Source organism: Sarcophilus harrisii, chromosome 6 (genome assembly GCF_902635505.1).
Source record: "Sarcophilus harrisii chromosome 6, mSarHar1.11, whole genome shotgun sequence".
NCBI classification, from domain to species: Eukaryota; Metazoa; Chordata; class Mammalia; order Dasyuromorphia; family Dasyuridae; genus Sarcophilus; species Sarcophilus harrisii.
In genome coordinates this window covers 65,386,084-65,411,286 of record NC_045431.1, presented here as the reverse complement: position 1 = coordinate 65,411,286, position 25,203 = coordinate 65,386,084, and the positions used below count along the sequence as shown (strand labels likewise).

Sequence of the window (25,203 nt, the reverse complement as noted above, 5' to 3'; positions counted from 1 at the left end):
ATACACATATGTCTTTTCTACCTATCCCTGCTGACTCTTTCATTAAATTCTGCTCCATAACTTGACTTGCTATTACTTACCTCCCCTCACCCAAGCATATCCTTATCTTCTTTCCCATCCTTTGCTTCTCTAGCTGCCTATCCCTCTACCCTTATTTCTTTATAGATTTTGGAGGGTGCTATACTCTTCATATGGTATATTATGTAGTGTTGCCCGTTGAACCTATTCCCAATGTAAGTTTTAGAATTGGGCCCTCCTCCTCCTCTAATGCAGGCAATTTTCTGATGAACAGACCAAGTTAATTTATATTAAACATATGAAAAAATGCTCTAAATCATTATTGATTAGAGTAATGCAAATTAAAACAATCCTGAGATATCTTTTTATAATTATCAAGATTGGCTAAAATGATTAAAGGGGAAAATACAAATGTTGGAAGGAATGTGGAAAAACTGGGACACTAATTCACTGTTGGTGGAACTATGAATTGATCCATCCATTTTGGAAAGCAGTCAGTCTGGAATTATGCCCGAAGAGTTATTAAACTGCTTATGTACTTTGACCCAGTAATATCACTACTAGCTCTATTTCCAAAGGCAAAATTGGGATAAAGGAAAAGAACCTATATGTTTGAAAATATTACAGTAGTTCTCTTTGTAGTGCAAAAAAAATTAGAATTTGTGGGGATGCTTGTCAATTGGGGAATGACTGAACAAGTTGTGGTATGTGATTGTGATGGAATACTACTGTGTCATAAGAAATGATAATTTAAAAAAAAGATCCTCAGAAAAACATGGATAAGTCTGCATGAAATAATGAAGAATGAGATGAGCCGAAGCAAGAGAACAATATATAGTAATACAGCAAATGAACTGGATGTAATCATAGCAGTATTGTTTTAAGAACAATTTCTAATGACAAAATAATTTTGACTATCATAAACAACCCAATTGTCTATATAGCACAAATGAAGAAAGATACTTTCTGCATCCAGAGGAAAAAAGTATGGACAGCATGTTTTTACAAAAATATATGCTTTCATATTCTCATCTCCTAACATTCATCTCCCATTTAATCCTCTATTAAAAACATCTGAGCATAATCCAACTGGCAAAACTTCTCTCTTGACAAGATGGCGGTGCATTGGTTGCCCCCTATTTTCTGTGGAACCAGTTAGTTATTGCATTTAATCTGGACTCAGCAGCATTTTAATATTCTTTAAAAAAAAAAAAAAAAGAAAATAGTAGCTTTTTATTTTTAAAATACATGCAAAGATAGCTTTCAACATTCATTCCCGCAAAACCTTGCATTTCAAATTTTTCCCCTCCTTTTCCCTCCATCCATTAGAAAGCAAATAATCCAATATATATGTTAAACATGTGTAATTTTTCCACATATATTTTTACATTTATCAGGCTGCAAAGAAAAATCAGATCAAAAAAGGGGGGAGAAATGAGAAAGAAAGGGAGGAAAAAGCAAGCAACAATAAAAAAAGGTGAAAATACTATGTTGTGATCCACATTCAATCTCCATAGTCTTCTTTCAGGATGCAGATGGCTCTCTCCATCTCAAGTCTGTTAGAATTGCCCTGAATCAGCTCATTGTTGAAAAGAGCTACATCCATCAGAGTTGATCATCATATGAACTGTTGCTGCAGAATACAATGTTCTGGTTCTACTCACTTCACTTAGCATCAGTTCATGTATTTCTCTCTAAGCCCTTCTGAAATCATCCTGCTGCTTGTTTCTTATAGAACAATAATATTCAATAACATTCATGTACCATGTCCATTAATGGGCATCCATTCAGTTTCTAGTTCCTTGCCACTACAAAAAAGGCTGCTACAAACTTAATTTTCTTTTTTGTTGATATTATTGTAATCGTGAGGCTTAAAAAGATCATGAGAAAACCAAGAGTTTAAGTTAGATTGTCTGAAATGTTTGAAGGAGGGATTAAGAGTTATATGCTGGATGGAGAAACTGGAGGCAAGGAGACGCCCTAGTAGATTATTAATGGAAAAGGGAATAAACATTTATATTGTACCTTTTATGTGCCAGTCAGCGTGCTACATGCTTTCTGAATATTAAGTCATTTATTCCTTATTACAACTCAAAGAAGGTAGGTATTCTTATCTCTATTTTAAAATTCAGGAAACTAAGGCATACTTGCCCAGGGTTACACAACTAATAAGTGTATGAGGCTGGGTTTTAACACCAAGATATAATTCTGAGGATATCAGAGGATGGTAATTCTTATTGACATTAATGAAGATGTTGGGAAAGGAGTATAATTTTTCTGGTGAAGATTTTCACTTTGGGATAGTTTTCAGGTGTCATAGGGACACAAGTAGAGATGCATTCTAAAGAGTTAGAAATATGATCCTATGGAACAAAAATGAGAAGCCAGTTGCAGACATAAATAGCAAAATTATTTACATACACGTAGTTTGTGATCAAAATCCTGAGAATGAAGCAGATCCAAGAGAGTATGAGTATAGATTGAGAAGAGTAAATATGTTAAATTTTGAAAAAATACCCAAGGTTAAAGGTGAAAGCAATCCATGAGAAAGGAGGGAGAATCAAGAGAGCCAGTGTTACTGAACCTGAAGGGTGGGGAATGTTTCAAAAGTCAGAAGTATGGTTAAGCCATCTCAGATGTGATTGAAATCTAGAAACAAAAGAGCTAAGAGTAAAGGTGACTTTAGGTGAGTGAGTTTCAGTAGAATGGTGGAATTGGGTTACAGGCGGTAAAGGAGAGTGTTGAAGGAAGGTATAAGAACAAAGATGCAGAATCTAATTCTAGTGTTAGATATGATGTTGAGAATATAATTTGGATTTTTCGTTGTATTTATTGTTGTTCATCGGAAGGACAAATCTTCACTTTTTTTTTTTTTCAGGATATGATGCGAAAACTTATAGAAACCAGATTTTGAAGGTTCAGGAAAGACTGTTATTTTTACAAGAAGAAAATAAAAAAAGGTCTCTGGAGTTGTCGAATGCCTTGAATCAGATCAAATGCACCACTTCAGACAGAACAGTTTCTGCCACAGAACTTGAAGGTTTGTTCCAGAGAAATTACTTTTGTTTTGCTTCTCTCTCTTTGCAGAATATTGATTTTCAAACTCAATCCTCTTTCATTTTGCATGACTATCGGGCTTGATCATTTCTGTGTTCCTGTAGGGAGACAGAATTCAGGGAAGTGGTTGCTCCTTCCTGGCTGGATGGCACTTTTAACTTCTCTCTATCACATTCAGCAGGGCTTTGGATTACATGGTAATGTTGAGAGAAGGACTTTCCAAGGCACATCTGAGACTCACTGTTGTCCTATATGAACCCAAGTGAACTCCCAGGTCACATAGCATCCCATTTGTTCTTTTTGGAGGCATATTTATATCAGCCCATTCTGCCTCTTCCAGCATTTTCCTAATATCCTTATCCAAGATGCACTTTGGCACAAAGCAGGAAGAAGCAACTTTATTTACTACTCTCGTGCATTAAATCTTACACTGTATTTTAAAGGCAGTTTCCTCATCTCAGAACTTCCAACTGCACTTTGTCTCTTAGGGGTAGTTATAACTAATTCACATTATTTCTTTCTCTCCTTTCTTCCTCCCAACCTATCTTAATTCTCAGATAACCAGTCCTTTTTTCTGTTTCTTTTTTTTAATTCAATTTTACTCTCCCTCTCCTCTCCCCATTCTCCAACTACTGAAATGATTTGAAAAATAATCCATTCCAAATATGTATAGTCGTACAAAATAAATTCCCACATTAGTCATGACCAAGAATAAATGAGTAAAGAATAAAGGGAAAGGGGAAGAGAGAGGAAAAGGGGGGGAAAATACCTGAGAGAGAGGAAAAAAAGATGAGAAGAAAGTAAAAGAAAAAAATCAGTTTACAGATGAGCAAACTGAGATACAGACAAGATTACACAGCTAATAAGTATTTGAGAGGAGAGAATCTGAATTGAGGAATCCTTATTCCTATTTTGCCTATATAGAACACACACTCACACCTACACCCAATGGAAAGATACGTGTATGTATATACATATATGTGTATATATGTACACATGTTTACATGTTTGTACATATAGACATTAGTATATATATAATACATATATATATATATTATATACATATATATATATATATATAGAGAGAGAGAGAGAGAGAGAATTATCTATATGTTTGATACAACATAAATATGAGGTTTTTTGCTTACAACATTCTTGTAATTATTAGGGAGGGTACCAGGCATTTGGGGCAGGAAAAGCTTCATGTAGAAAGTGGTACGTGAACTGACTCACGAAGGAAGTGAAATCAAGAGGAATACACTGCAGTCATGGGGGAGTGCCTACACATGGAAGTAAAGTCTGAATTGCAATGGGGCAATTTGGCTGGCTTAGAGAGGGTAGGAAAGGGAGTCTGGAAAAATCCAGTGGTCAGACAAATAGGAGACCCAGAAGAGAATAATTTTGCAAAAACCTAGAAAGATGAAATTATCCAGGAGGTGAGAGAGTGATCAACACTACTAAGGGCAGCAGAGACATGAAAAAGGATTAGAAGTAAGAAAAGACTATGAGCTTGATGGTGGGAGGAGTGGAAGGAAGGTGGAAAGGAGAGAATATGAATATGAATATTTTTGGAGTGAGTAATTTCATTTCAATGATTTCAAAGCATCTGGCACAGACAACTTTTTCTAGTAGTTTGAGGAAAAAAAGATTGCTTGGCTGAAGTGAAAAGTTCAGAAAGGTAGATAATGAATTGTTTCTTCAATGTCAAAAATTAAATTAAGTAACATTGACCAGACTGAATTGATGGAAAAAAGGAAGGAAGCATTTATTAAGTATCTACTGTATGCAATGTAGTATGCAGAAAGAACCAGTACATCTGATATGAGGGTTGGTGAGTCCTTTTTAGGGCTGCTCATCTAGTTTTGGTGTCCCAGATCTCACCTGTGGCTCCAAGAATATGCCCGATGTCCACAACTCAATAAAGCCACCTTAGCAGAAGGCCTAAACCAGCTTGAAGATAACTGACAGGTCACAATTCTACCAGTGAGTTAGGGAGATGTTTACCCCAAGCATGTGAAGACCCCAGCAGAATGGTAAAAGAGAATAATCTGTTTCATGAAAATGGCTAAAGCAGACACTATGGAGAGCTTAGGGTTTGGTCTTTAATGCCTATAATTCTAGTGCATTTGGAAGTTTAATGGCGAATTAACAGAATTAAAGACAATCAACCAGATTATTCTGCGACTGAAAATCTCTAGGAACTATTTATTCATTTGAATAAAAAATAGATATGAACTCATCTTTGTTTCCCCAACAGGTAATTTGTGGAGTTAGGATAGACATTAATAGAGGTAAATGAATGACTCAAAAGGAAGAAGTAGGTATAACTTTTAAGTTGGCAAACTGAGATAAGAAATTTAAAAAAAAAAGAAATAGATAAGAAAACTAAAATAAGAAAAAGAATTTCCTGGCAAGGATTTATGATTGCAATTTCTTTGTAGTCTTTTCTTGAATGCAAATATTTGTAAAAGCTAGTGAAAGTGCAAATCCAAGGGACATTATAATAATATTACTAAATTAATAACCCCATACAGGAAGTACCAAAAGAAGCAAGGATAGAGATCATGATTGTTAGTCCAGCAAATAAGACAGGACATTTGAGCTAGGTGAGGGTTGGGGGGCAGAAAGATACAGCTGGAGTCAGTAAATCTGAGAAGTACACTTGCCTTTTATCCTATGGGGACAGGTGGGGGCTGTCTGTAACCAACACATAGGATCAGAGAAGGCCAAAATTGTACTTTCCTTTTGAGGTTTGAAAGGAACCTTGATGCTGTCATTTATTATAGCATTGGAGAAGGAAGAGGAAATGAAATTTTTTTTGTCACTTTGGGGCAGTTGGAATTTCCATATGTATGTTTCCCAGAGGAACATTATATGCCAGGGTATACTATGAAGTGAATTGAGTTCTGGAGTTTGGAAAGCACCACTGATGACCTGTTGCTAGGTCAAGCCTATAGCATTTTCTGAGTCACTCCTTTAATTATAATTTGTCAGTGATAAAGATTGGAAGATACTTACATTTACAACACAGTATATTCTTTTTAAAGGTTGCTAATTGATCCTAGGAAAAGTTAGAATGTTACAGATGGGAGTTAACTTTAGATGTTGAACCGGTGAAACTGTTACCATAGGAGTTTGTAATGATGTTATTTATCCTTCATTTTATTGGGTTTTGTTGTTTTTAGTTAAAGTAATCAGGATTAAGTGACATGCACAAAGTCATACAGCTAGTGTCAAGTGTTTTAGGCTGGATTTGAATTCAGGTCCTCCTCACTCTTGAGCTGTTGCTCTAAACACTTCACCACTTAGCTGCTTCTCATGTCTCATTTATTTATGGGATTAATTGTTCTTTTTTTTTTTTTTTTTTTTTTTTTTAATAATGGCTTTTTATTTTCAAAATACATGCAAAGATAGTTTTCAACATTCACCCCTGTAAAATCTTGTGTTCCAAAGTTTTCACCCTCCCTCCCCCCTACCTGTTCCCCCAAACAGCAAGTAATCCAAAATAGATTAAACATATGCAATTCTTCTAAACATTTCCACATTTATTGTGCTGTACGAGAAAAATCAAATCAGAAAGGGGAAAAAAATGAGAAGAAACAAAAGCAACAAAGCAACAACAAAAAAGATGAAAATACTATGTTGTAATCCACATTCAGCACCCATAGTCTATTGAAACAGGCCTGAATCACTTCATTATTGAAAAGAGTCACATCCATAACAGTTGATCATTACATAATCTTGTTGCTGTACACAATGTTCTTCTGATTCTACTCACTTCACTTAGCATCAGTTCATAATAGTTTCTACAGGTCTTTCTGAAGTCATCCTGCTGATATACCATAACTTATTCAGCCATTCCCCATCATGTTTCATTTTAGAAGAGAACTAATGATATCTCAATGTTTTAACTCATGTATGAGTTGGATTTAAGCACAAGGTCATCAGCCTTCCTTCTTTTCCTAAGACATTAAAGATCAGTAACAGGACAAAAGTCGGGATGACCAGCAATGACTTGGGATGCAGTGGATGACTTTGGTATCTTCCATGTCTAACCAAGCCCTTAAGTTTTCCACAGTGCCTGCTTCAGCCCCCTTCATAACCATTGGAACAAATTGTTCTCCTGAGCTTGTTTCCACCTGGGGAAGTCTTCACATGCTTGGAGTGGACATGGCAGAATGGTTTTCTAGGTTGTGGTCACAGCCCACACCATGGCGTGCAATGTAGCAGAGGTTGAGCACAATCCATTAATGTCATTGTGAAATGATCTTCTCAAAAAATTGAGAAAAAAGACATAGAACAGAAGACCTGGGACTCTAAAAATCAAGTATTTCTGGGCCAGCTAAGTGGTGTAATAGAATGCCTGAAGACCTGAATTTAAATCTGACCTCAGATACTTACCAGCTTTGGAACTCTGGGGCAGTCATTTAGGCCTGTTTACTTCTAGTTTCCTCATGTGTAAAGTGAACTGGAGAAAAAAATGAAAAACTACTTTTGTATTTTTGTTGAGAAAACCCTAAATGGCATCACAAAGAGTTTCTGAAATGAATTGTATAGTTTATACAAAGGATTTTTTTTTTTTTGCATAGACTCCTACCAATTGATGTAAATATCAAAAAACACTAAAATATGTTACATTACAAAATGTATGGTCTTTTTTTTTCAAAAATAAATGTTAAAAAATTAATCTAGGGCTTTTCCCCTTGAGGCTTATTCTTTAATAGGGGGGAAAAAAGAGAAAAGGGGTGAATTGAGGGGAAGAAATTATGACTTGACAAAGATGTAATGGCAAGAGTTTTGCTATAGCTGTTATACCAAGATTTATCTTGTATTCTACTAGAGAAAGCTATGTGAAATGTGGATAAGAGTGCTGGCCTTGGAGTCAGGAAGAGCTGATTCAAATTCAGCCCTGGACTGGTAGTAGTCGTTACCCCAGGCATGTCACTTTACTTTTGTCTTCCTCAGTTCTTTCCTCTGAAGGATAAAATAAGGTTATTAATAGCAGCTATCTTCCAGGGTTCTTCTAAGGATAAAATGGGACAAATTTGTAAAGCTATAAGTAATATTATTGTTGTTGTTACTACTACTACTATTATTTCAGCAAACATCTATTATCCTTCGTTTTTAAAGTATCACTTATTGGGGAATGGGATGATGGGAGGACTTCAGTGAATGTATGTCCTCACAGATACAGATAAGGGTATTCTTTCATGGATCCAGAATCCAAGTCACTTCTACTATCTTGTTTTATATTATTCTTGCCTACGTTACTCTATTGAATGTCTCCCCACAGTACAGAAGGACTTCCTTTGATTTTTTTTTTTAAACAATTCATTGATGTCAGTACAGCAGTTGGGGAGTTGCAAAGATTAAGGAAATAAGATATGACCCTGCCCAGTACTCAGCTGAATGGTTCATAGTTTGTTAAGGTGTGATTGACAGGTACACAAATGATTGTAATACAAAAGGATTTTTTTTTAAATGAAGTCTACATAAGAGATACATAAACATTGTACTAGATTAAATCTGAAAAGAATGAACATTGTTACCTAATTAAAGTTGGAAGCAGAATTGACTGTGCTCCAGGAAAATGTAAATTCTTTGAGGGTAGGAAATGTTTTCCATTTTTCTCTTCATATTTTCTTCTAAGACCTAGCTCAGGGTCCTCGTTGATGCTTAATGAATGCTTTTGGGGTGACTAAATTGTCAATTTTCTTAAGCCATCAAAAATAATTTTGAATTAATGTTAGAGGGATGTCGTTGTTTAGGGAAAAGTCAGGCAGAAGGTGGTATGTGAATGGAGTGTGGATTTTGTTGAATTGTAAGAAAAAAAAAAGATTGCTCAGTCAAGCATTTATGACCCAGTGTGCCAGTTATATTGTTAAGTGCTACCAACATAAAGTCCAACAGTGCGTGTCTTTAAGGAGTAGACTACAAAGACATTTAAGTATATACAGAATAAATAGAAAGTTTAAAAACAAAGAAAGAATGAAATACAAAGGAGTTAGACAAAGTACCAATGATGAGAGGAAGTGGATCAGCAAAAGGATCATGTAGGAGGTAATCCTTAAGATACATCCATTCTAAAGGAAAAGGAATTCTAGGAAAAAGAGATGAAGAGGGTATGTATTGTAAGCAGGGAGTGGAACCAGTGCAAAGACACAAATAGAGGAATTGGCAAGCCACACACAAGGAACAAAGTTTGTCTGAATCATAGAGTGGGGAAGGGGAAGTAATCCAATGAGGCTAAAAGGTTGGGTAGGGCCCAAGAGGTAGTAAAAGGCTTTCAAACCCAAACTGAGTTATTGATACAATAGAGAGCCACTGGAGTTTATTTAGTAGAATAGTTACATATGGTCAGATTGGAAAACATAAATTTCAAAAAGCTTGGGAATGCTTACTTCTATGAATTGTTTAAAAACAGAAAAGCAAAACCCTGAAAAATAAAATATATAGTGAGTACAAACAGAAAGTGAAATTGAATACTATGTAATTATAATGATCAAATCTCCCTAGAGAGGAAATGAAAAAAAAAATCAACTTTATTTTGAAAAAAAAAATTGGCTCATTTAATAAACAGCAATTAATAAACATATTCTTATAAAAATTGAAAAATGTTATGCATATGAAATCGTAAATCTTTTATCCTTGCATTTTTTAAAAAATCATGTAACATATTTGACATATTGATTTCGGTTATCCTTCCTGTAATTATCACCTGATGAACTTTTTTTTTATTCCTTCTTTGTCTTTTAAAAAGCTTCAGTGAAACCTTTCTTTTCTCTTTCTTCTCAGTATCATTATCTCTTACTTTTCCCTTTCAATTCCTGCTCTTGGTTTAAAAATAACATTCACCTTTGTGACAGATAATTAGAATCAAGAACAAGTGGCCACACTGGCCAGGTTCAAACATGCATATCTCATTTTGCATCTTTCATGAGTCATTTCTGTCAGGAGATTTGATAGTTTGCTGTCACCAGCTTTCTGGAGAACTAGTGTGTCATTGCTTGTATTGTGTTTAAGTTTGAACGTCTTTTCTGTACCTCTCTTTATCCTTTCCAGGAATGGGGAAGTATAGCTGTAGAATTTTGCATGGGCTATTGACTTTCCGTGGTCTGTGGGTTAGATATTTGTATTTTTTCCCCTTTCTTTTTAAATGCTCTATTCTAAGAGAGGTGATAGAAGGCTAAAGTATATGTTCATAAATGAAGATAATGTAAAAGCAAAAGATATAAATAATAACTTTGAAAAATATAACTATAAAAAAGCAAAAAAAAAAATACCAATATATAAAAAAAGGGATGGTACTTTATTTGCCTTGTGTATTTTTTTTTTTTTCTTTATATACCATTTGATACTACATTTTCTAATTCTTTAGTGGGCAGAAGGAGTTAGTCTAGGCACTGATATTATGTTGCACTTGAACAGCAGTCTTATCTATGTAGAAAACACCTACACATCAAAAAATTTAAATGAAAACACTCACTTTTATTTCTTAAATTGAGAAGCTTAGAAGAGACACAAATAAGATGGTTTTACTCTAGGAATAAAGGTTTGAATTACAGTGCATCAAAGAAATGATAATTCTATTTTAAATGATCTCATTTCATCTGAGAATATTCTTCAGCATTTTAAAAACCTACTAAAATGGTAGCAAAGGTTTATAGATGTCTCTCAGTGCCTTGCCTGAGTTTGTGGCTTATTGGGACCCTTGGATGATTCTTTTAACATTTCTCTTCTCAGTTCTTTAAACATTTTGATCTCACTAATGTACCAAGCTGACACTGTGATGTGAGGAAAGGACAAAGGTGAAATCTGTCAACTTTGCTTCATGTGAACAGCTTTAAAAACAACTAGGTGATGGAGGCCACTAAATCTCGTGGCTAAAATGAGTTTTTCTGATTAGTTGTGGATTTCATTTTATCTGTTACTCCTTCCAGCTCTAATGACCAGAAATAAAAAAAAAAAAAATGACAATTGATATTTGTTAAATTAATGTTTACCCATGTTTAAATGAGATCCCTACCCTTATCTTCTCAATCCCCAGAAGACCATTTCTTAGGTGTTTTATTGTAACAGCCAACAGGAAGAAAATCATTCCAGTCCTCCATGGCTTGATTTTTCATGGGAACAATCTTCAAACCTTTTTCAATTTTTAACTATAATTAAAAAGGTAATTTACAAGAAGGAAATCAAAACAAGAAGAATCATAAATAAGCACAATTTTCATTAAAGACAGCTATTTTAAAGGGAAATAATGAAATTCAGAGGTGTTGAGAAATAAGGAGTAAAATGGAGAAAGAATTTGTACTAGGAATGACCAGATTATTCAGAGGAATAAAGAAAAGAATCTATTCTGGAGTTATATGTTTGAATCCAAACTCTATTTAATCGGTGTGACTTTGGGTTAATTATTCTTTGGGCATCAATTTCCTTATTTATCAAATAAGAGAGTTGGATTAGATGCCTTCTAAAGTTCCTTCCAAGTTTATATGTGTGATGCGAGGTGTGCTGAAATGGAGACATGTTAAGTCCAATTTTCTTCACTGGATTGTGGTTTACTCCTTTAAATGACAAAAATGTAGAAGTGCAAAAGGGGTTGTATGATAGTGATAATGTAGTGAATGGAGAACTTGACTTTTAAGTCAAGAAACTTCAAATGGGTTTAAATCTCATCTCTGACCCTTATTAGCTGTGTAACTCTGGGTGAATCACTTAGCTACTCTGAGCCTTAGGCAACTTAATAGGATTTTGTTGTCAGTGAGTTGAGAGGGATGTCTAGCATCAGGCATGTGAAGACTGCACCAGGTGGAATGGAGGATGAGAACAATTTGTTTCAGTGGCCATGAAGGAGACTGGAGCAGGTGTTGTGAATGAACTGTGTAGAACTTGGGCAGACAATAGAGACACTAAAGTCATTCACTGCATCCTGGGACCATTGCCAGTTATTTTAACTTTTGTCCTGGCACTGGATTAAGACTACTATAGAAGAGAGAGTGAGGCTGATGACTCTATGTAACTGTCTCAATTAAATCTAATTCATTTGCAAGTCAAGCCATCCCACTCCATGATATTATTGGTTCTCTTCAAAAAGGAAGGACAAATAACAAGAATTTTCTTGTCCTTTTATATATAGGCTGATGAAACCCCAAATTTGTCTTGTATTCCAATGTTTTGGGGGAGTTTTGCCATAGTTTTAAAATTTACTAGTCACCCATGTGAACTTTATTTAAAGCTTTGGTTAGAGGAAAGTTCATTATTCATGTAGTTTACCTCTTTATGAATATTCCATCCCAATGGCCCTTTCCTCTGATTGGACAGTTCTTCTCGCAGTCTCCATTTTAAGAAAAGTAATACCCTGGCCAGCTATGTCTTCATTGCTCCTGACTCTTAGTATTGGTTGAATGTAGGTTAGCTTGTAGCATTTTTCTAATAGTGACTTGTGCATGTGAAATGTTATCAAAGATTTTCAAGAGAAACTAATTGGAAAAGGAGGTGAGCCAGTCCTATAAAGAAAGGGAGAAGTAACAGATAGAAAAGTCAAGTGCTTCATTGATACATATATGTATGGCATCTAAAAAGACTTAATAGAAATCTATGGGCTAAATCTTCAACAAAGGAAATAAAGAAATATAGGGACAAAAGTCATAGGCTAAAAAAGTATGAAGTAGCCATTTGTACTGGTAGAGGGAATGCCTACATTGATAATCCTGTTGATTCATCTGACAGGCTTAATCAGAATTAGAAAAGAAGGAAGATAACATGTGATACTTAAGCCCATCAAAAGGCAAGGGGTTCAGACAAGGAAACAAAAAAGTTAACTGATATTTTTAATCCACCTCTTTGTGTGTGTATATAGTGGATGAAGTATTGAACTATGAATCAGAAAGACCTGAGCTCAAAGTATCTACTGCCGATACTTTTTAACCTGTGTCACCCTATTGAGTCAAATAATCTCTGGACCTCAATTTCCTCATCTGCAAAATTAAGGAGTTATTCAGTGATACTCTGAAGTCCTTTCCAATGCTGACGTCATCATCTTATGATCCCAATTCTTCATTTGATATTTCTCTGAGCTGGATCTCATTGACAAACCTACACCTCTTCTCCTGCCCTTTCCCCTTTCTCAAACCCACTCTTTATTTTCAGATTATAATTCCATTGTTTGCTCTGGGATCGCCTGAATCCTTTGAGATGTGTTTTGTATGTTCAGGGTCGCAAGGTCTTTTATTTATTATCTCATTCTTTTTTGCTGCCAATATTGGCCATCTCCTTGATAGTGGGTGAAAAAATCATGGTCCTTTTTGGAGCTGGACAGCATTTTTAGGGTAATTGGGAGTCCTTTATGAAACTCTGCTATACATTCCACTAGAAATGGATTTGAATGTCAGTATACCTTTAAAAATAACAGCTTTTCTTTTTTTTTTTTTATGCTTATGCACTTCTTTACTGAGTAACACACTTTAAACATGAAAAAAAATTATTAAATTCTCATTAGTGGGACAAAAATTTCATTAAAACTTCCTTTAAAAGAAGATGTTATTACCTTTATAGTGGAGTCATGGAAATGTGAGGTCAAAAATGATGTCTGGGTAATTTAATAGCTAGAATTTTTTATGAATCACTTACAAATCCTGGTTTTCAGAGTCATATAAAGAAACTAGAAATTACGTTAAAGAAAAGTATGTATGTAGTGAAAATTGAGCTAATCAATTTTATTTTCCCATTCTTGCTACCTAGTACACATTTCCAAACATCTCTAGCCTGTTGGCCATTTGATTTAAAGAGCCCATAGTAAATTCTAGGAACTCTGTAGCTTACTCCAGTCTCTTTGATGTTTTCCCCTACTATTTCCTTTTTCAAATGTGTCTTCAGATAGTTAAGAGATTTTTTTTGCATCTTCTCTTGTTTCAAGTGTTTTTCCACTGGATTGTTTGTATAAGGTGAGAAGCAAGGATCATTAAAAAAATTTTTTTTAAATAGCTTATTTTTCCAAATACATGCAAATATAGTTTTTAACATTTACTCTTGCAAAGCATTGTGTTCCAAATCTTTTCTCCCTCCCTTCCCCCCGCCATCTCCCTTAGACATCAAGTAATCTATGTTAAACATGTGCAGTTCTTTTATACATATTTCTACAAATTATCATGTTTCACAAGAAAAATCAGATCAAAAAGGAAAAAAATGAGAAAGAAAACAAAGTGAAGAACAACAACAAAAAAAGTGAAAATACTATGTTGTGATCCACACTCAGTCCCCATAGTCTCTCTCTAGGTGCAAATGGTGCTGTCCATGAGAAGTCTATTGGAATTAGCCTGAATTGCCTCATTGTTGAAAAGACCCACATCTGTCAAGAACTGATCATCACATAATCTTGTTGTTACTGTGTACAGTGTTCTTTTGGTTCTACTCACTTCATTTAACATCAGTTCATGTAAGTCTCTCCCAGGTCTTTCTGAAATCATCCTGTTGATTATTTCTTACAGAATAATAATACTCAATAACATTCATATACCATAACTTATTCCTCAGCTGATGGGCAACCATTCAGTTTCCAGTTCCTTACTATTATATAAAGGTCTGCTACAAGCATTTTTGCACATGTGGGTCCTTTTCCCTTTTTTAATGATCTCTTTGGAATACAGGGTTTCTAGAGACACTGCTGGATCAAAAGGTCTGGCAGAGTCTGATAACTCTTTGAGCATATTTGCTCTCCAGAAATAGTTGGATCAGTTCACAACTCCACCAACAATATATTAGTGTCCTGGTTTTCCTACATCCCCTTTTAACATGTATCATTATGTTGTCCTGTCGTCTTAGCCAATATGAGAGGTGTGAGGTAGTACCTCAAAGTTGTCTCAATTTGCTTTTCTCTAATCAATAGCAATTTAAAACATTTTTTCATATGACTAGAAATTTAATTTAATTTCTTCATTGAAAATTGTCTGTTCATAGCCTTTGATCCTTTATCAATTGAAGAATGGCTTGTTATAAAATTGAGTCAATTCTCTATATATTTTAGAAATGAGGCCTTTTTCAGAACTCGTAGATATAAAATTCCCCCCTTCCCCAATTTTCTGCTTCTTTTCTAATCTTGGCTACATTGGTTTTGTTTGCAGTAAAACTTTTTAATTTAATATAATCAGAATTATCCATTTTGCATTTCATAATGTTGTCTACTTAATCTTTGGCCATAAATTCCTTTCTTCTCCACAGATCTGAGAGGTAAACTTTCCCTTGTTCTCCTAATTTGCTTATCATATCACTCTTTGTCTAAAGCAATCTTGTCTTGTTAGATGCTGGTCAGTGCCTTATTTCTACCATCCTATTTTCCAATTTTCACAGCAATTTTGTCAAATAGAAGTTGAAATCTTTGGGTTTATCAAACACTAGATTACTGTAGTCATTGACTATTGTGTCTGGTAATCTAACCTATTCCACTGATCAACCACTGTATTTATTAGCCAGTACCAAATGGTTTTGGTGACCTCTCCTTTATAATGTAGCCAATAAGGATCATTTTTTAAATAGTATTTTATTTTTCCAAATATGTGCAAAGACAGTTTTCAACATTCACCTTTGCAAAAATTTGTGTTCAAAATTTTTCTCCCTTTCCCTCCTTTCCCCCCTTTGCCAAGTAATCTGATACAGGTTAAACATTTCCATATTTGTTATGTTGCACAAGAAATATTAGATCAAGTCAATAAGAGGAAATGACATTAAGTGCCAAGCTAAGGAGCTTGTTTTTAATTTCATAAATAAGACACCAAAGTTTCTTGAACAGGATATAATGGTGGTTGGTTTGGGCTTTAGTAATATCAGTCTGGGAATCATGGGAAAGACATACTAGAATGGAGAGAGAGTAGAGGCAGGGTTACTACTGAAAAATTAAGAGATTTATTGCAATAATCCAGGTGAGGTATAATGAGGGTTCAAATGAGGGTGGTGGGTGTGTGAGTAAAGAGAACGGCACGGAATGAAATATTTGGAAATAATAAGTAGATTTGGCAATTGAAAGAGGATGAGGGAGAATGAATTTGCAAATCTGTATGACTGAAGATGGTCATAACCTCACCTTCTCCTCAGAAAATATCCTTCTTCTTCATCTCTCATTTAGGCTTCATATAACACTTTTTCCAGTACTTGATTTCATCACCACAGGGATCCTGTGCCCTTCATGGCCATTGAATCAAATTATTCTGATCCCCCATTGTACCAGGGGAAAGTCTTCCCATTCTTGGGTAGCGCTTGTAATTCTCTAATTCTTATATCTAATCCTTGTTTGTGTAGACAGCCTTTGATAGTTGTTGTGCCAGTGCTTTCCTCCCACTTGAGATTGTGAGAGTCTTCTGGTACAATTTCTGGGAAATGGATAATAGTGATAATCAATAGCTGATGTCCACTCTTTTTTTTTTCTTTGACACTTTATTTTTAATTAATTTAATTTAATACACATTGCTTTATGAGTCATGTTAGGAGAGAAAAATCGGAACAAAAGAGGGAAAAGAAAAAAAAGTGAATATAGCATGTATTGATTTATTTTCAATCTCCATAGTTTTTTTTCTGGATGCAGATGGCATTTTCTGTTTTCCCTTGTATCATTGAACTACTGAGAAGAACCAAGTCTTTCATAGTTGATCATAACATATTCTTGCTGTTATTGTGTACAATGTTTTCCTGGTTCTACTTGTTTTGCTCAGTATCAGTTTATGTAAATCTTTCCAGGCTTTTGTAAAATCAGCTTGTTCATCATTTTTTTGTAGAACAATGATATTCCATTACCTTCATATACCACAAGTTATTCAGCCATTCCTTCATTGATGGACATCTACTCATTTTCTGATTCTTTGCCACCACAAGAAGAGCTGTTACAAATATTTTTTGCACATGTGGCTCCTTTTCCTTCCTTTATGATTCTCTTGGGATACAGACCCAATAATGGCACTGCTGAGCAAAGGGTACATACAGTTTTATAGTCCTTTGGGCATAGTTCTTTGCTTTCCAGAATGTTGGATCATTTCACAACTTCATCAACAATATATTAGTGCCCCAGTTTTCCACATCTCCTCCAACATTTATCATTAGTTCACATCCACTCTTGAAAATCATCACCCTATCCAAGGCATGAAGCTCACATACTTTGATCTAGACAGTGACTCTGGCAAGGGGATTTTTGCCAGTCCTTCTCTCTTTTCTGGAAAGTGTGAAGACCTCTGGGTCTCTCCATCAACCTTCACCATTTCAGAGGTCAGTGACAAGCCAGATGATTCTGGAAGAAGAATAACTTACAATTGGGTATAAAATTGGAAGACAGAATTCCCCATTTCACTGCCATTGGGTCCAAATCTTCAATATGACCTATTCCACCAGAGAGCCTTTTAACACAACACAACATTACCGACGTTTGTAAAGTGACCCTGGGCATTGAGAGTGTTGCAAATATTTCACTGAGGAAGAGAATTATGCTTTAAATTAGTCAAGATTGACACAGTAGGGGAAGAAACAACAGACAAGCAGGATGAGTTTGAAACATTCAGAGGCTGACCAAGATACAACATGGAGGCTTCCCAAAGAAAAATGCCATTTATGTATTATTCACAAAGTCAACAAAGATGGTGCATTGTCATCGTTACCAAAATAGAAAGAAAGCCAATATTTCTAATACTATTAAGGAATATGCCAAGGCATGGATGCTTATGGGTATCCTGGCCCTGATATAAGACCCAAGAGCTCTTGCCATGGTGATATTTAAAGAATCCCGAGCCCACTATATAGCTGTATTCAGCTTTTAGTTAAGCCATACATGAGGAAATGTGTGTTATATGTTTGAACCCATGTCTATTCCAAAAAGGCTGCTGTAACAGACTTTTTCAAGATGAAAAAATGTAATAGTTAATCTTAAATATGGTATAATAAACCAATAAAGTTCGATGAAGCTGAGCTATCTTAATTTGAAATACCACTTTGATTATAAAATCCAGTTTTCCAAAATTCTGATAAAGGATACAGTGATTTGAAACTCTTGTCTCTTCTTTCAGGTGGTATGAATTTGAAAACACTTGGATTTTCCAACTTTGACTTCATGAAGCTCAATAGCCTGTATTACCATCTGCCTCATCTAAGATCTCATGAAAACAATATTTATCCAAATATAATCTTTGGGAAAAATAAAACAGGAGGTGAGGCATAAACTTTAATTTGGAAAATGAATTACATCTGTCTTCAAGCTAAGGAGTTGGAGGGGGAGCCTGATGCTGGCTACTGCAAGGCAGCTTGGGGATAACTTACTTCATTTAGTAATCAATCTCTGTGGGTCAGTGTCAGTAGAAGCCTTTAGCCAACGAGGTGCTTGTCTAGAATTTTTTTAGAAGGAAGTCTTTTTGAGATACAAGTTGGATTTTTGATGGTCCCTGAGGGTCCTTTTAATTTTCATTGAGTGCCAGCTGGTTAATATAAGGAAGATAAAAGCCCAGTCAATCCTAGCTCCTTATATTTGGAGCAACTAGAATCAGAGGATCTATTTTTAGTTTTTATTCTAAGTCTATGATCCTAACATGAGCATATTAAAAAGAGGGTAGAATAGACTAAATACTGCAAATAACACATGAAAAATATGGCTTGCTGATGGGTATATCAATATATGAAATAGTTTGCATGCCTTTTTTTCTAGAGATGGTGGTTGGAATAGTTTATATTGCTGACATAATGACACAAAAATAAATCCTTTCCAATTTATAATGGCTTTTGCCTAATATGGTTTTTCCCTCCTATTTATTTTGTCACATTAAAAGAAAGTCTTCTTGCTAAAAAAAAAAAAAAAAAAAAAGTTTATTTATTGAAATGATTCAGCTCTGTCCTTTTGTGTCTGCAGTCTCTGTGGTCATGGGTATTCCTACCATAAAAAGAGAAAAAGAAAGTTACCTGATACAAACGCTGAATTCTCTCTTTTTCCAAATGTCCACATTAGAAGAAGAGGATTGTCTTGTGGTTATCTTTGTAGCTGAGGTGAGTATAAAAAAGGCTCCCTTTGAAGGAAAACAAAGCATCTTCACAACCCAAAATAAATGTTTTTGTTGGGCTTTACATCATAGTTGTTCTTTTTATGTTTTGTCTCTTGTTCTTTATAATATACAGTTGTATTGCTTTATCCAGGGATTTTGCTCATAAACTCTAGGTTAAAACACTCTTGACAAGGTTACAAATCTCTTGCCAAACATGGTACTGTCTTTTGCACTTCATGATCTATCTCTTGCCAGGACCCCATTGTTCTGATACCATAAGCCATGACACTACTGAGCTAGTTGTTCAATTTCCAATATCTGTTCTTGCAATGTATGCCCTTCAACTGGGAAGACAAAATAAAATCACCTTTGCTCTTTGTTTTCCCAGTCAGAATTTCTTAGTCCTTGAAACACATCTCAGGTGTCTTCTGACTCCTCCCTATGTACCTTTGTGGATCAGCCAGTATGGTTTCAATTATAGGATTCTTCTTACAAGCACACTTTTATGAGTCCGTCTTGTTATTTTGTAAGGCATGAGCTGAGCTAGTGCTGTTTAGTCACTTAACAAGCATTTATTGAGCTCCTACTATATTCTAGTCACTCAGCTAGGTGCTGGGAATACAAAGTCAAGACTAAAATGTTTCTTCCCCTCATGGAGACTCTATTCAGCTTGGGAAAAAGCATATGGTTTCATATGAATATATAAAATAATAAATACAAGGCAGTTTTATGTAGATGGTGATGTTTTTGCTTTGTTTTGAAGGAGGCTCAGGATATCTCAGAAGGAGTGGAAAGATAGAGAATTCCAGAGAATCCACTGTAAATGTATGGAAAAAGTAAACTGTATTTATATATATTATATATATTTATATATATACATTATATATATATATATATACACATTATATATAAGAAAGAACAACATTTGTTTGAATGACTTGGCAAAGGAATGGCTGTATAGGATGAAAAATAATGAAGAGTTGAGGATCATTCTAAGGTAGCAGATCTGGATGACCAGATGTGTATTTGCTACTCTTGACAAAAATGGGGATATTTTGAAGAGGGGTAGGTTCTTTGGAAAAGTTCATGAGTCCAGTTAGTATGCTAGATGTATAGTTTAAAGTGGATGATTTAGGACTGGAGCTCAGGAGGAGGAAAGGGGTTGGCTAGAGAGAGACAGGTAAGGCATATATGAAACACTCTCTGCTTGGTACTCATTCTGTTAGGTGCTGAGAATACTCCCTTGATGAGGTTACAGTCTAATTGAGCAAGACTGAAAATTGGGTTGAAAAGCAGAATGGATCCAGAAAATGTAGGGAATAGTGTAGAGAATCAAGGGCTGAGCCAGGTTTACAGTGAGCATGGTTGGTGGGGCTGCTTCCTCAAGTGGGGGTAATAAGGAGAAAGGAACTTATCAGAGGCGGTGGCCATGCAGGTGGAGTTCCTGCTGTTTATTGGGGGAAGGCCACTGGAATAAAAGTGAAGTGTTTGGTGGAATTGTGGACTGAGTTTGAAATGATGTATAGATTTGGGAGTCTTCTGAAGGGTGTGTGGCAGCTGATGAGCTCTGCTAAGGAGAGGAGAGAGAAAAGAATGCAGTTTTAGGGCTACACTCAGAGTGAGGGAGAAAGGATCTTCAATTTCTTCAGAAGAACCAGATGTAACAATTCACTATTGAATGATAGGATAAGCTAAATACACTTAATATTTTTCTACCTCACTCCCTACTCTCTTAATTCCTTGCCATTTGGCATTTATTCCCAATATGCTGCTGAAAATACTCCCCTCTCCTCCACATTGACTGTTATCTCATAACCAAATCCAGTGGCCTTTTCAGCCTGTCTACTTTTTGATTTCTGTCTCATTTCATTACAACTTTTTGGGGGATATAAAGGAGGTTTTGAACAGAAAGGATCAATGAATAATACTTAAAAGAACTGATCCTTTATTCTAGACTTCTTTAAGACACTTAAAAGAAAGTTCAGTTTAACTAGACACCTTGGAGGTTGGGCACACAGCAAAATACCATGGACTGATCAGTGAGGTTTATAAACATGGGACATAGAAGTTTCCAGGGTTGGAAGATTGAATGGCTGGATGAGGGACACAAAATAATATCTAGGAAAAGAGAAGACTATCCAGAACTTAAGAGTTGCTTCTCAGTGTGGCAAAAAACCCCATAATTTTTGGACCAGCACAACCATTTTGTAGCTTCTAACAAGTTAATGCCTTCTTTTAGGTACTTTTTGGCTTCAGAGACATCACATTTGTCAGATTCTCCTTCTTCTCATTATTTTTCCTTCTGATTCCTTGTCATTCTTTCAGACATTTAAGGTTGATCTTCACAAGGATTTACTTTCCCATACTTTCCCTTCCCAGCAATATCATCCACTGTTCTCTCCATATATTTCAGTGTACCAAATCCATCTCCATCCCTGATCTTCCTTCCAAGTTCTAACCCAGATTTCTCCTTGGTTCTCCTATCAGCATCTCTCACTCAGCGTATCTAAAACTTTGCTTATGATAGCTTTTCTTTTCTGGAGTGTCAGAGGCATTTAATATGCAGTCAGGCTTCCTTGTTTGAAATTAGGGTTTGGTTGGGTGTGCCCCTCTTTCTTCAGTTTTTCTCTAACAAATTACTAAGAATTGTCCATTTTAGTCTTCAATAGCCCCTGCAATTAGACTTCTTTCTCACTGTTAGCATAGATCTTCTTCTGAAAGGATTTCTTGACTCTGTTCTTCTCCCTTACCCCCTCTCCATTTTCTCTACCTCTACCAGAATAATTTTTGCATATAGATATGGCCATGTGACTTCCTTGTTCACAAAACTTCTTTCCCCATTGCTAAATAAAATTCATCCCTCTTGGATTGTTCCCATGAGACATTACATAATTTAGTACCACCCTATCTTTCTTTCCATTCTCCCCCTCCCCCCCACCTTTTATTTGGATCGATCGTTTCATCACTGAAAAGTAAAGTGATTGCTCATATAATCAATATATATATATATCAGAAGCAGGACTTGAACCTGGTTCTTGTGCTCCATACCACACTGCCTCTTTCTATTCAGCCTTATGAGTATTCACATATTTGATACCCCAGACAAGATGGACTTCCTTCTCCCCTTGTATGCCCCATACTTATGTTTCACTGATCATCTCTCCCTGTGTATGCTATCAGATAGGAAAATAATTAAATGTGCCTGAGGATTCACCACTTTCCTGTAAAACCCATGAACTTTGTATGCTTCATCAAATAGTCCAATCTTCTGGTTGGATCCCTTTCCTGCCTTGGTTTGAAAGTTTTGGGAACTGCTTGAGTTATATACTTTCCTTGTTGTGTCTGAACTTGTATTCCCAACCTCCAGGTCTCTAGTTAAACTGAATTTTCTTAAAGGTTTAGTGTTTGGGGAGTTCCAAGTTGCCGCCATACCTTTGGCTCATGTTCTTCTCTGATGCTAGAGAGAAGACTAGAGAGTCTTTCCTCTTTTTTGCCTGTTGGATTTTGATCTGGAAAGAGTGTGAGAGGTTAACTAGTCCTCCTTTCAATGTTAGGACAGTTAAAGCCCAGAGTATGTGACTTTTCCAATATGTCATGGGTTGTAAATGATAGAACCAGGATATTAGCTCTAGCTTTCATCCTCCAATGTTAGTTTCTGTTTCACCATAATTCATGTAAAATCTTTAATATAATATCTATTATGAAATATGCCCTTAAGTGTCCTTATTTTTCAATATTGAACCTTTACTCTGCTGCTAAAATGGTACAGATCTGCCAGAATGTTTTCTTGAACAATGACATTTCTCTCAAAGGCAATTGAGAACTGAGGAGTAACCATTATTGTTATAAATGTAATATGGTATTTTTCCTGTGTGTTGATTAACTTCTTAAAAGCATAGAATTATATACAGCCATAATGCCAGGATTGGGAGATTTAAAATTTTCTTTGCTTTTTTTTTCATCATGAACTCTTATGAAATTTTAATTACATCAACAAGTTGGAAATGTTGGCTTTTCAGCAGCTTTTGTCCTTCATTTTTCAGTATGTTGTGATGCTATAGTCACTGTATTTCAAGGATGGAAGGTATTTTGCTGAATTGTTTGTCACTTTCTGAATATGGCTGTGGTAAAGAAAGGTTTTGACATTTATTCAGCATCAGAGAGCCAAAAATCAACATTCAGTATTATTACCAACCATTCTGTTCATTAGCATCTTCCTTTCTGGGGCATGGTGAATTGACTACATTAAACAAATATTTATTCCGTGATATTGAACTTCTCAGTTAACTGTTTATCCAGGGTATGACTTAATCTTGAGTGTTCATTACCTAGGTATTATCTTTGACTCTTATTTTATATAGCCCATTACTTATTAAGTCCTCTTCATTTTAATTCCATACCACCTCATAAATCCATCCTCTGTTCTTTATTCCCACTCCCTACCCAAACACAGGCTCTCTTTACCACCCTCCTGGATCTTTGAAATAGCTTTCTAAAAGGTTTCTCCATCTTCAGTATCTCCTTTCTCCAATCTTATTTTGTCTGTTCCTACTTAGATTTGATTATGCTCCTGCTTTGTTCAGAAATATTCAATAGCTACTGAAGGAACATTTTTCACTGTCTTACTCCATAGCCCCTGCTGTTAATCAGTAGAGAAATTGAACCTCCTTTGCTTGGGATCCAAGGTCTAATGTAATGTAGCACCACTACCTTTCTAGTCTCACATTGTTTTGCACCTTCATCTACTATATCAAACAAATGAATCTATTGTCAGTATCCCAAATAAATCCCCTCTTCTTCCATTTCTATACTAGTTCAATCGTGTCTGACTCTTTGTGACCCCATTTGTGGTCTTATTGGCCATTATCTTCTCTACCTCATTTTTCAGAGGAGGAAACTGAGGCAAACAGGAGCACAAAGCTAGTAATTGTCTGAGGCTAGATTTAAACTCGGGAAGATGAGCCTTTCTTGATTCCAGATTCAGCATTCTGTGCATGTTGGTGCTACCTAGTTGCTCTTTTCCAGGCTGTTCTTTATTCCTTTAATGTTATTCTTCCTCTCTTTCTCTCTTAAATTCTTCTGTCATTTTAAAGGGCAGTTGACATACCAATTCTTCCACGAAGGCTTCCCCTCATTTAAGCTTTCTGTTGCCTTCTGTGCCCTGTTCTGGCAGAAGGTATTTTCTCATCAGTCTTCAAATAGTATTTTATATTATGAGGCACGACTGTATTCATCATGGAACATTGTATCTCCTATAGATATTAAGATACAGTATTACATTATAGATACAGTACTGGATTAAGTTCCATGAAGGCAGGAACCATATCTTTAAACTTTGTATCTTCTGAATTTAACAGTAATCTACACTTAGTGATAGGGTAATGATAGATAACATGGTCCCTGATCTTGAAAAGATCCAGAAAAGATAGTATAAGTGGTGAGATGATTTTGTGATGACTGTTTAGACTTATAAATACTTCTATTTATCTAATTCACCTAAAGTGTCTCTCCTCTCTCCCTCTCCTTCGCTCCCTCTCCCTCTCCCCCCCTCTCCCCCCCCCATCTCCCTCTTTCCCTTCTTCCCTCCCTCCCTTCCCCCCCTTTTTCTTTCTCTCTCTTACTCTTTTTTGTCCCTTCCAATTATGATCTAGATCTTCAAATGTTTGTGTCCCTATTTCATACCTACTAAGCTGCCTGGCAAATAAAAGTGTCTATGCTGGGAATCATAGACCCAAACCCATTCCCTACTTGTAGTTTGTTATGGTGACTGACAGGATACCAAAAGCAAGTGGTAATATTATTTTGTATTATCAGTATGTTTTGGACCATTTGCTTTAGAAATAATTAGCTTGTAAAGGGACTGATGATTTACAATCAGACTACTATACTAAAAGTGGACTTGTGCCTAAAATTTTGGATTTGAATCATTTGTTTTGGATAAGTCACTTCATATCTCAGTTACCACATATGTATAATCTATGTAATAATAATCTGCCTCTTAGGATTGCTGGAAGGATCCAAAAAGACTATGTAATAAAGAACTTAGTAACTACCAATGCTAACTAAATATCAGCTATTATTATTCCCAAAGGGAATAATTGTAGGAGAAAGAATATTGAAACTCACT

General features: G+C 35.5%; 1 protein-coding gene across 2 annotated transcripts in view; it reads left to right on the top strand.

Moving 5' to 3' along the window:
- The window catches only part of MGAT4D (MGAT4 family member D), a 109,333-nt gene that overhangs the window by 30,480 nt on the left and 53,650 nt on the right, over positions 1-25,203 (top strand). For both annotated transcript variants that reach the window (XR_004230003.1, XM_003774356.3), the window contains exons 2-4: positions 2,897-3,058; positions 18,114-18,254; positions 18,947-19,080. Coding sequence is in view for 1 of the 2 variants with exons in the window: in XM_003774356.3 (XP_003774404.2) it covers positions 2,897-3,058; positions 18,114-18,254; positions 18,947-19,080 (437 nt within the window). In the remaining variant the exon portion in view is untranslated. The remainder of the gene's footprint in view (positions 1-2,896; positions 3,059-18,113; positions 18,255-18,946; positions 19,081-25,203) is intronic.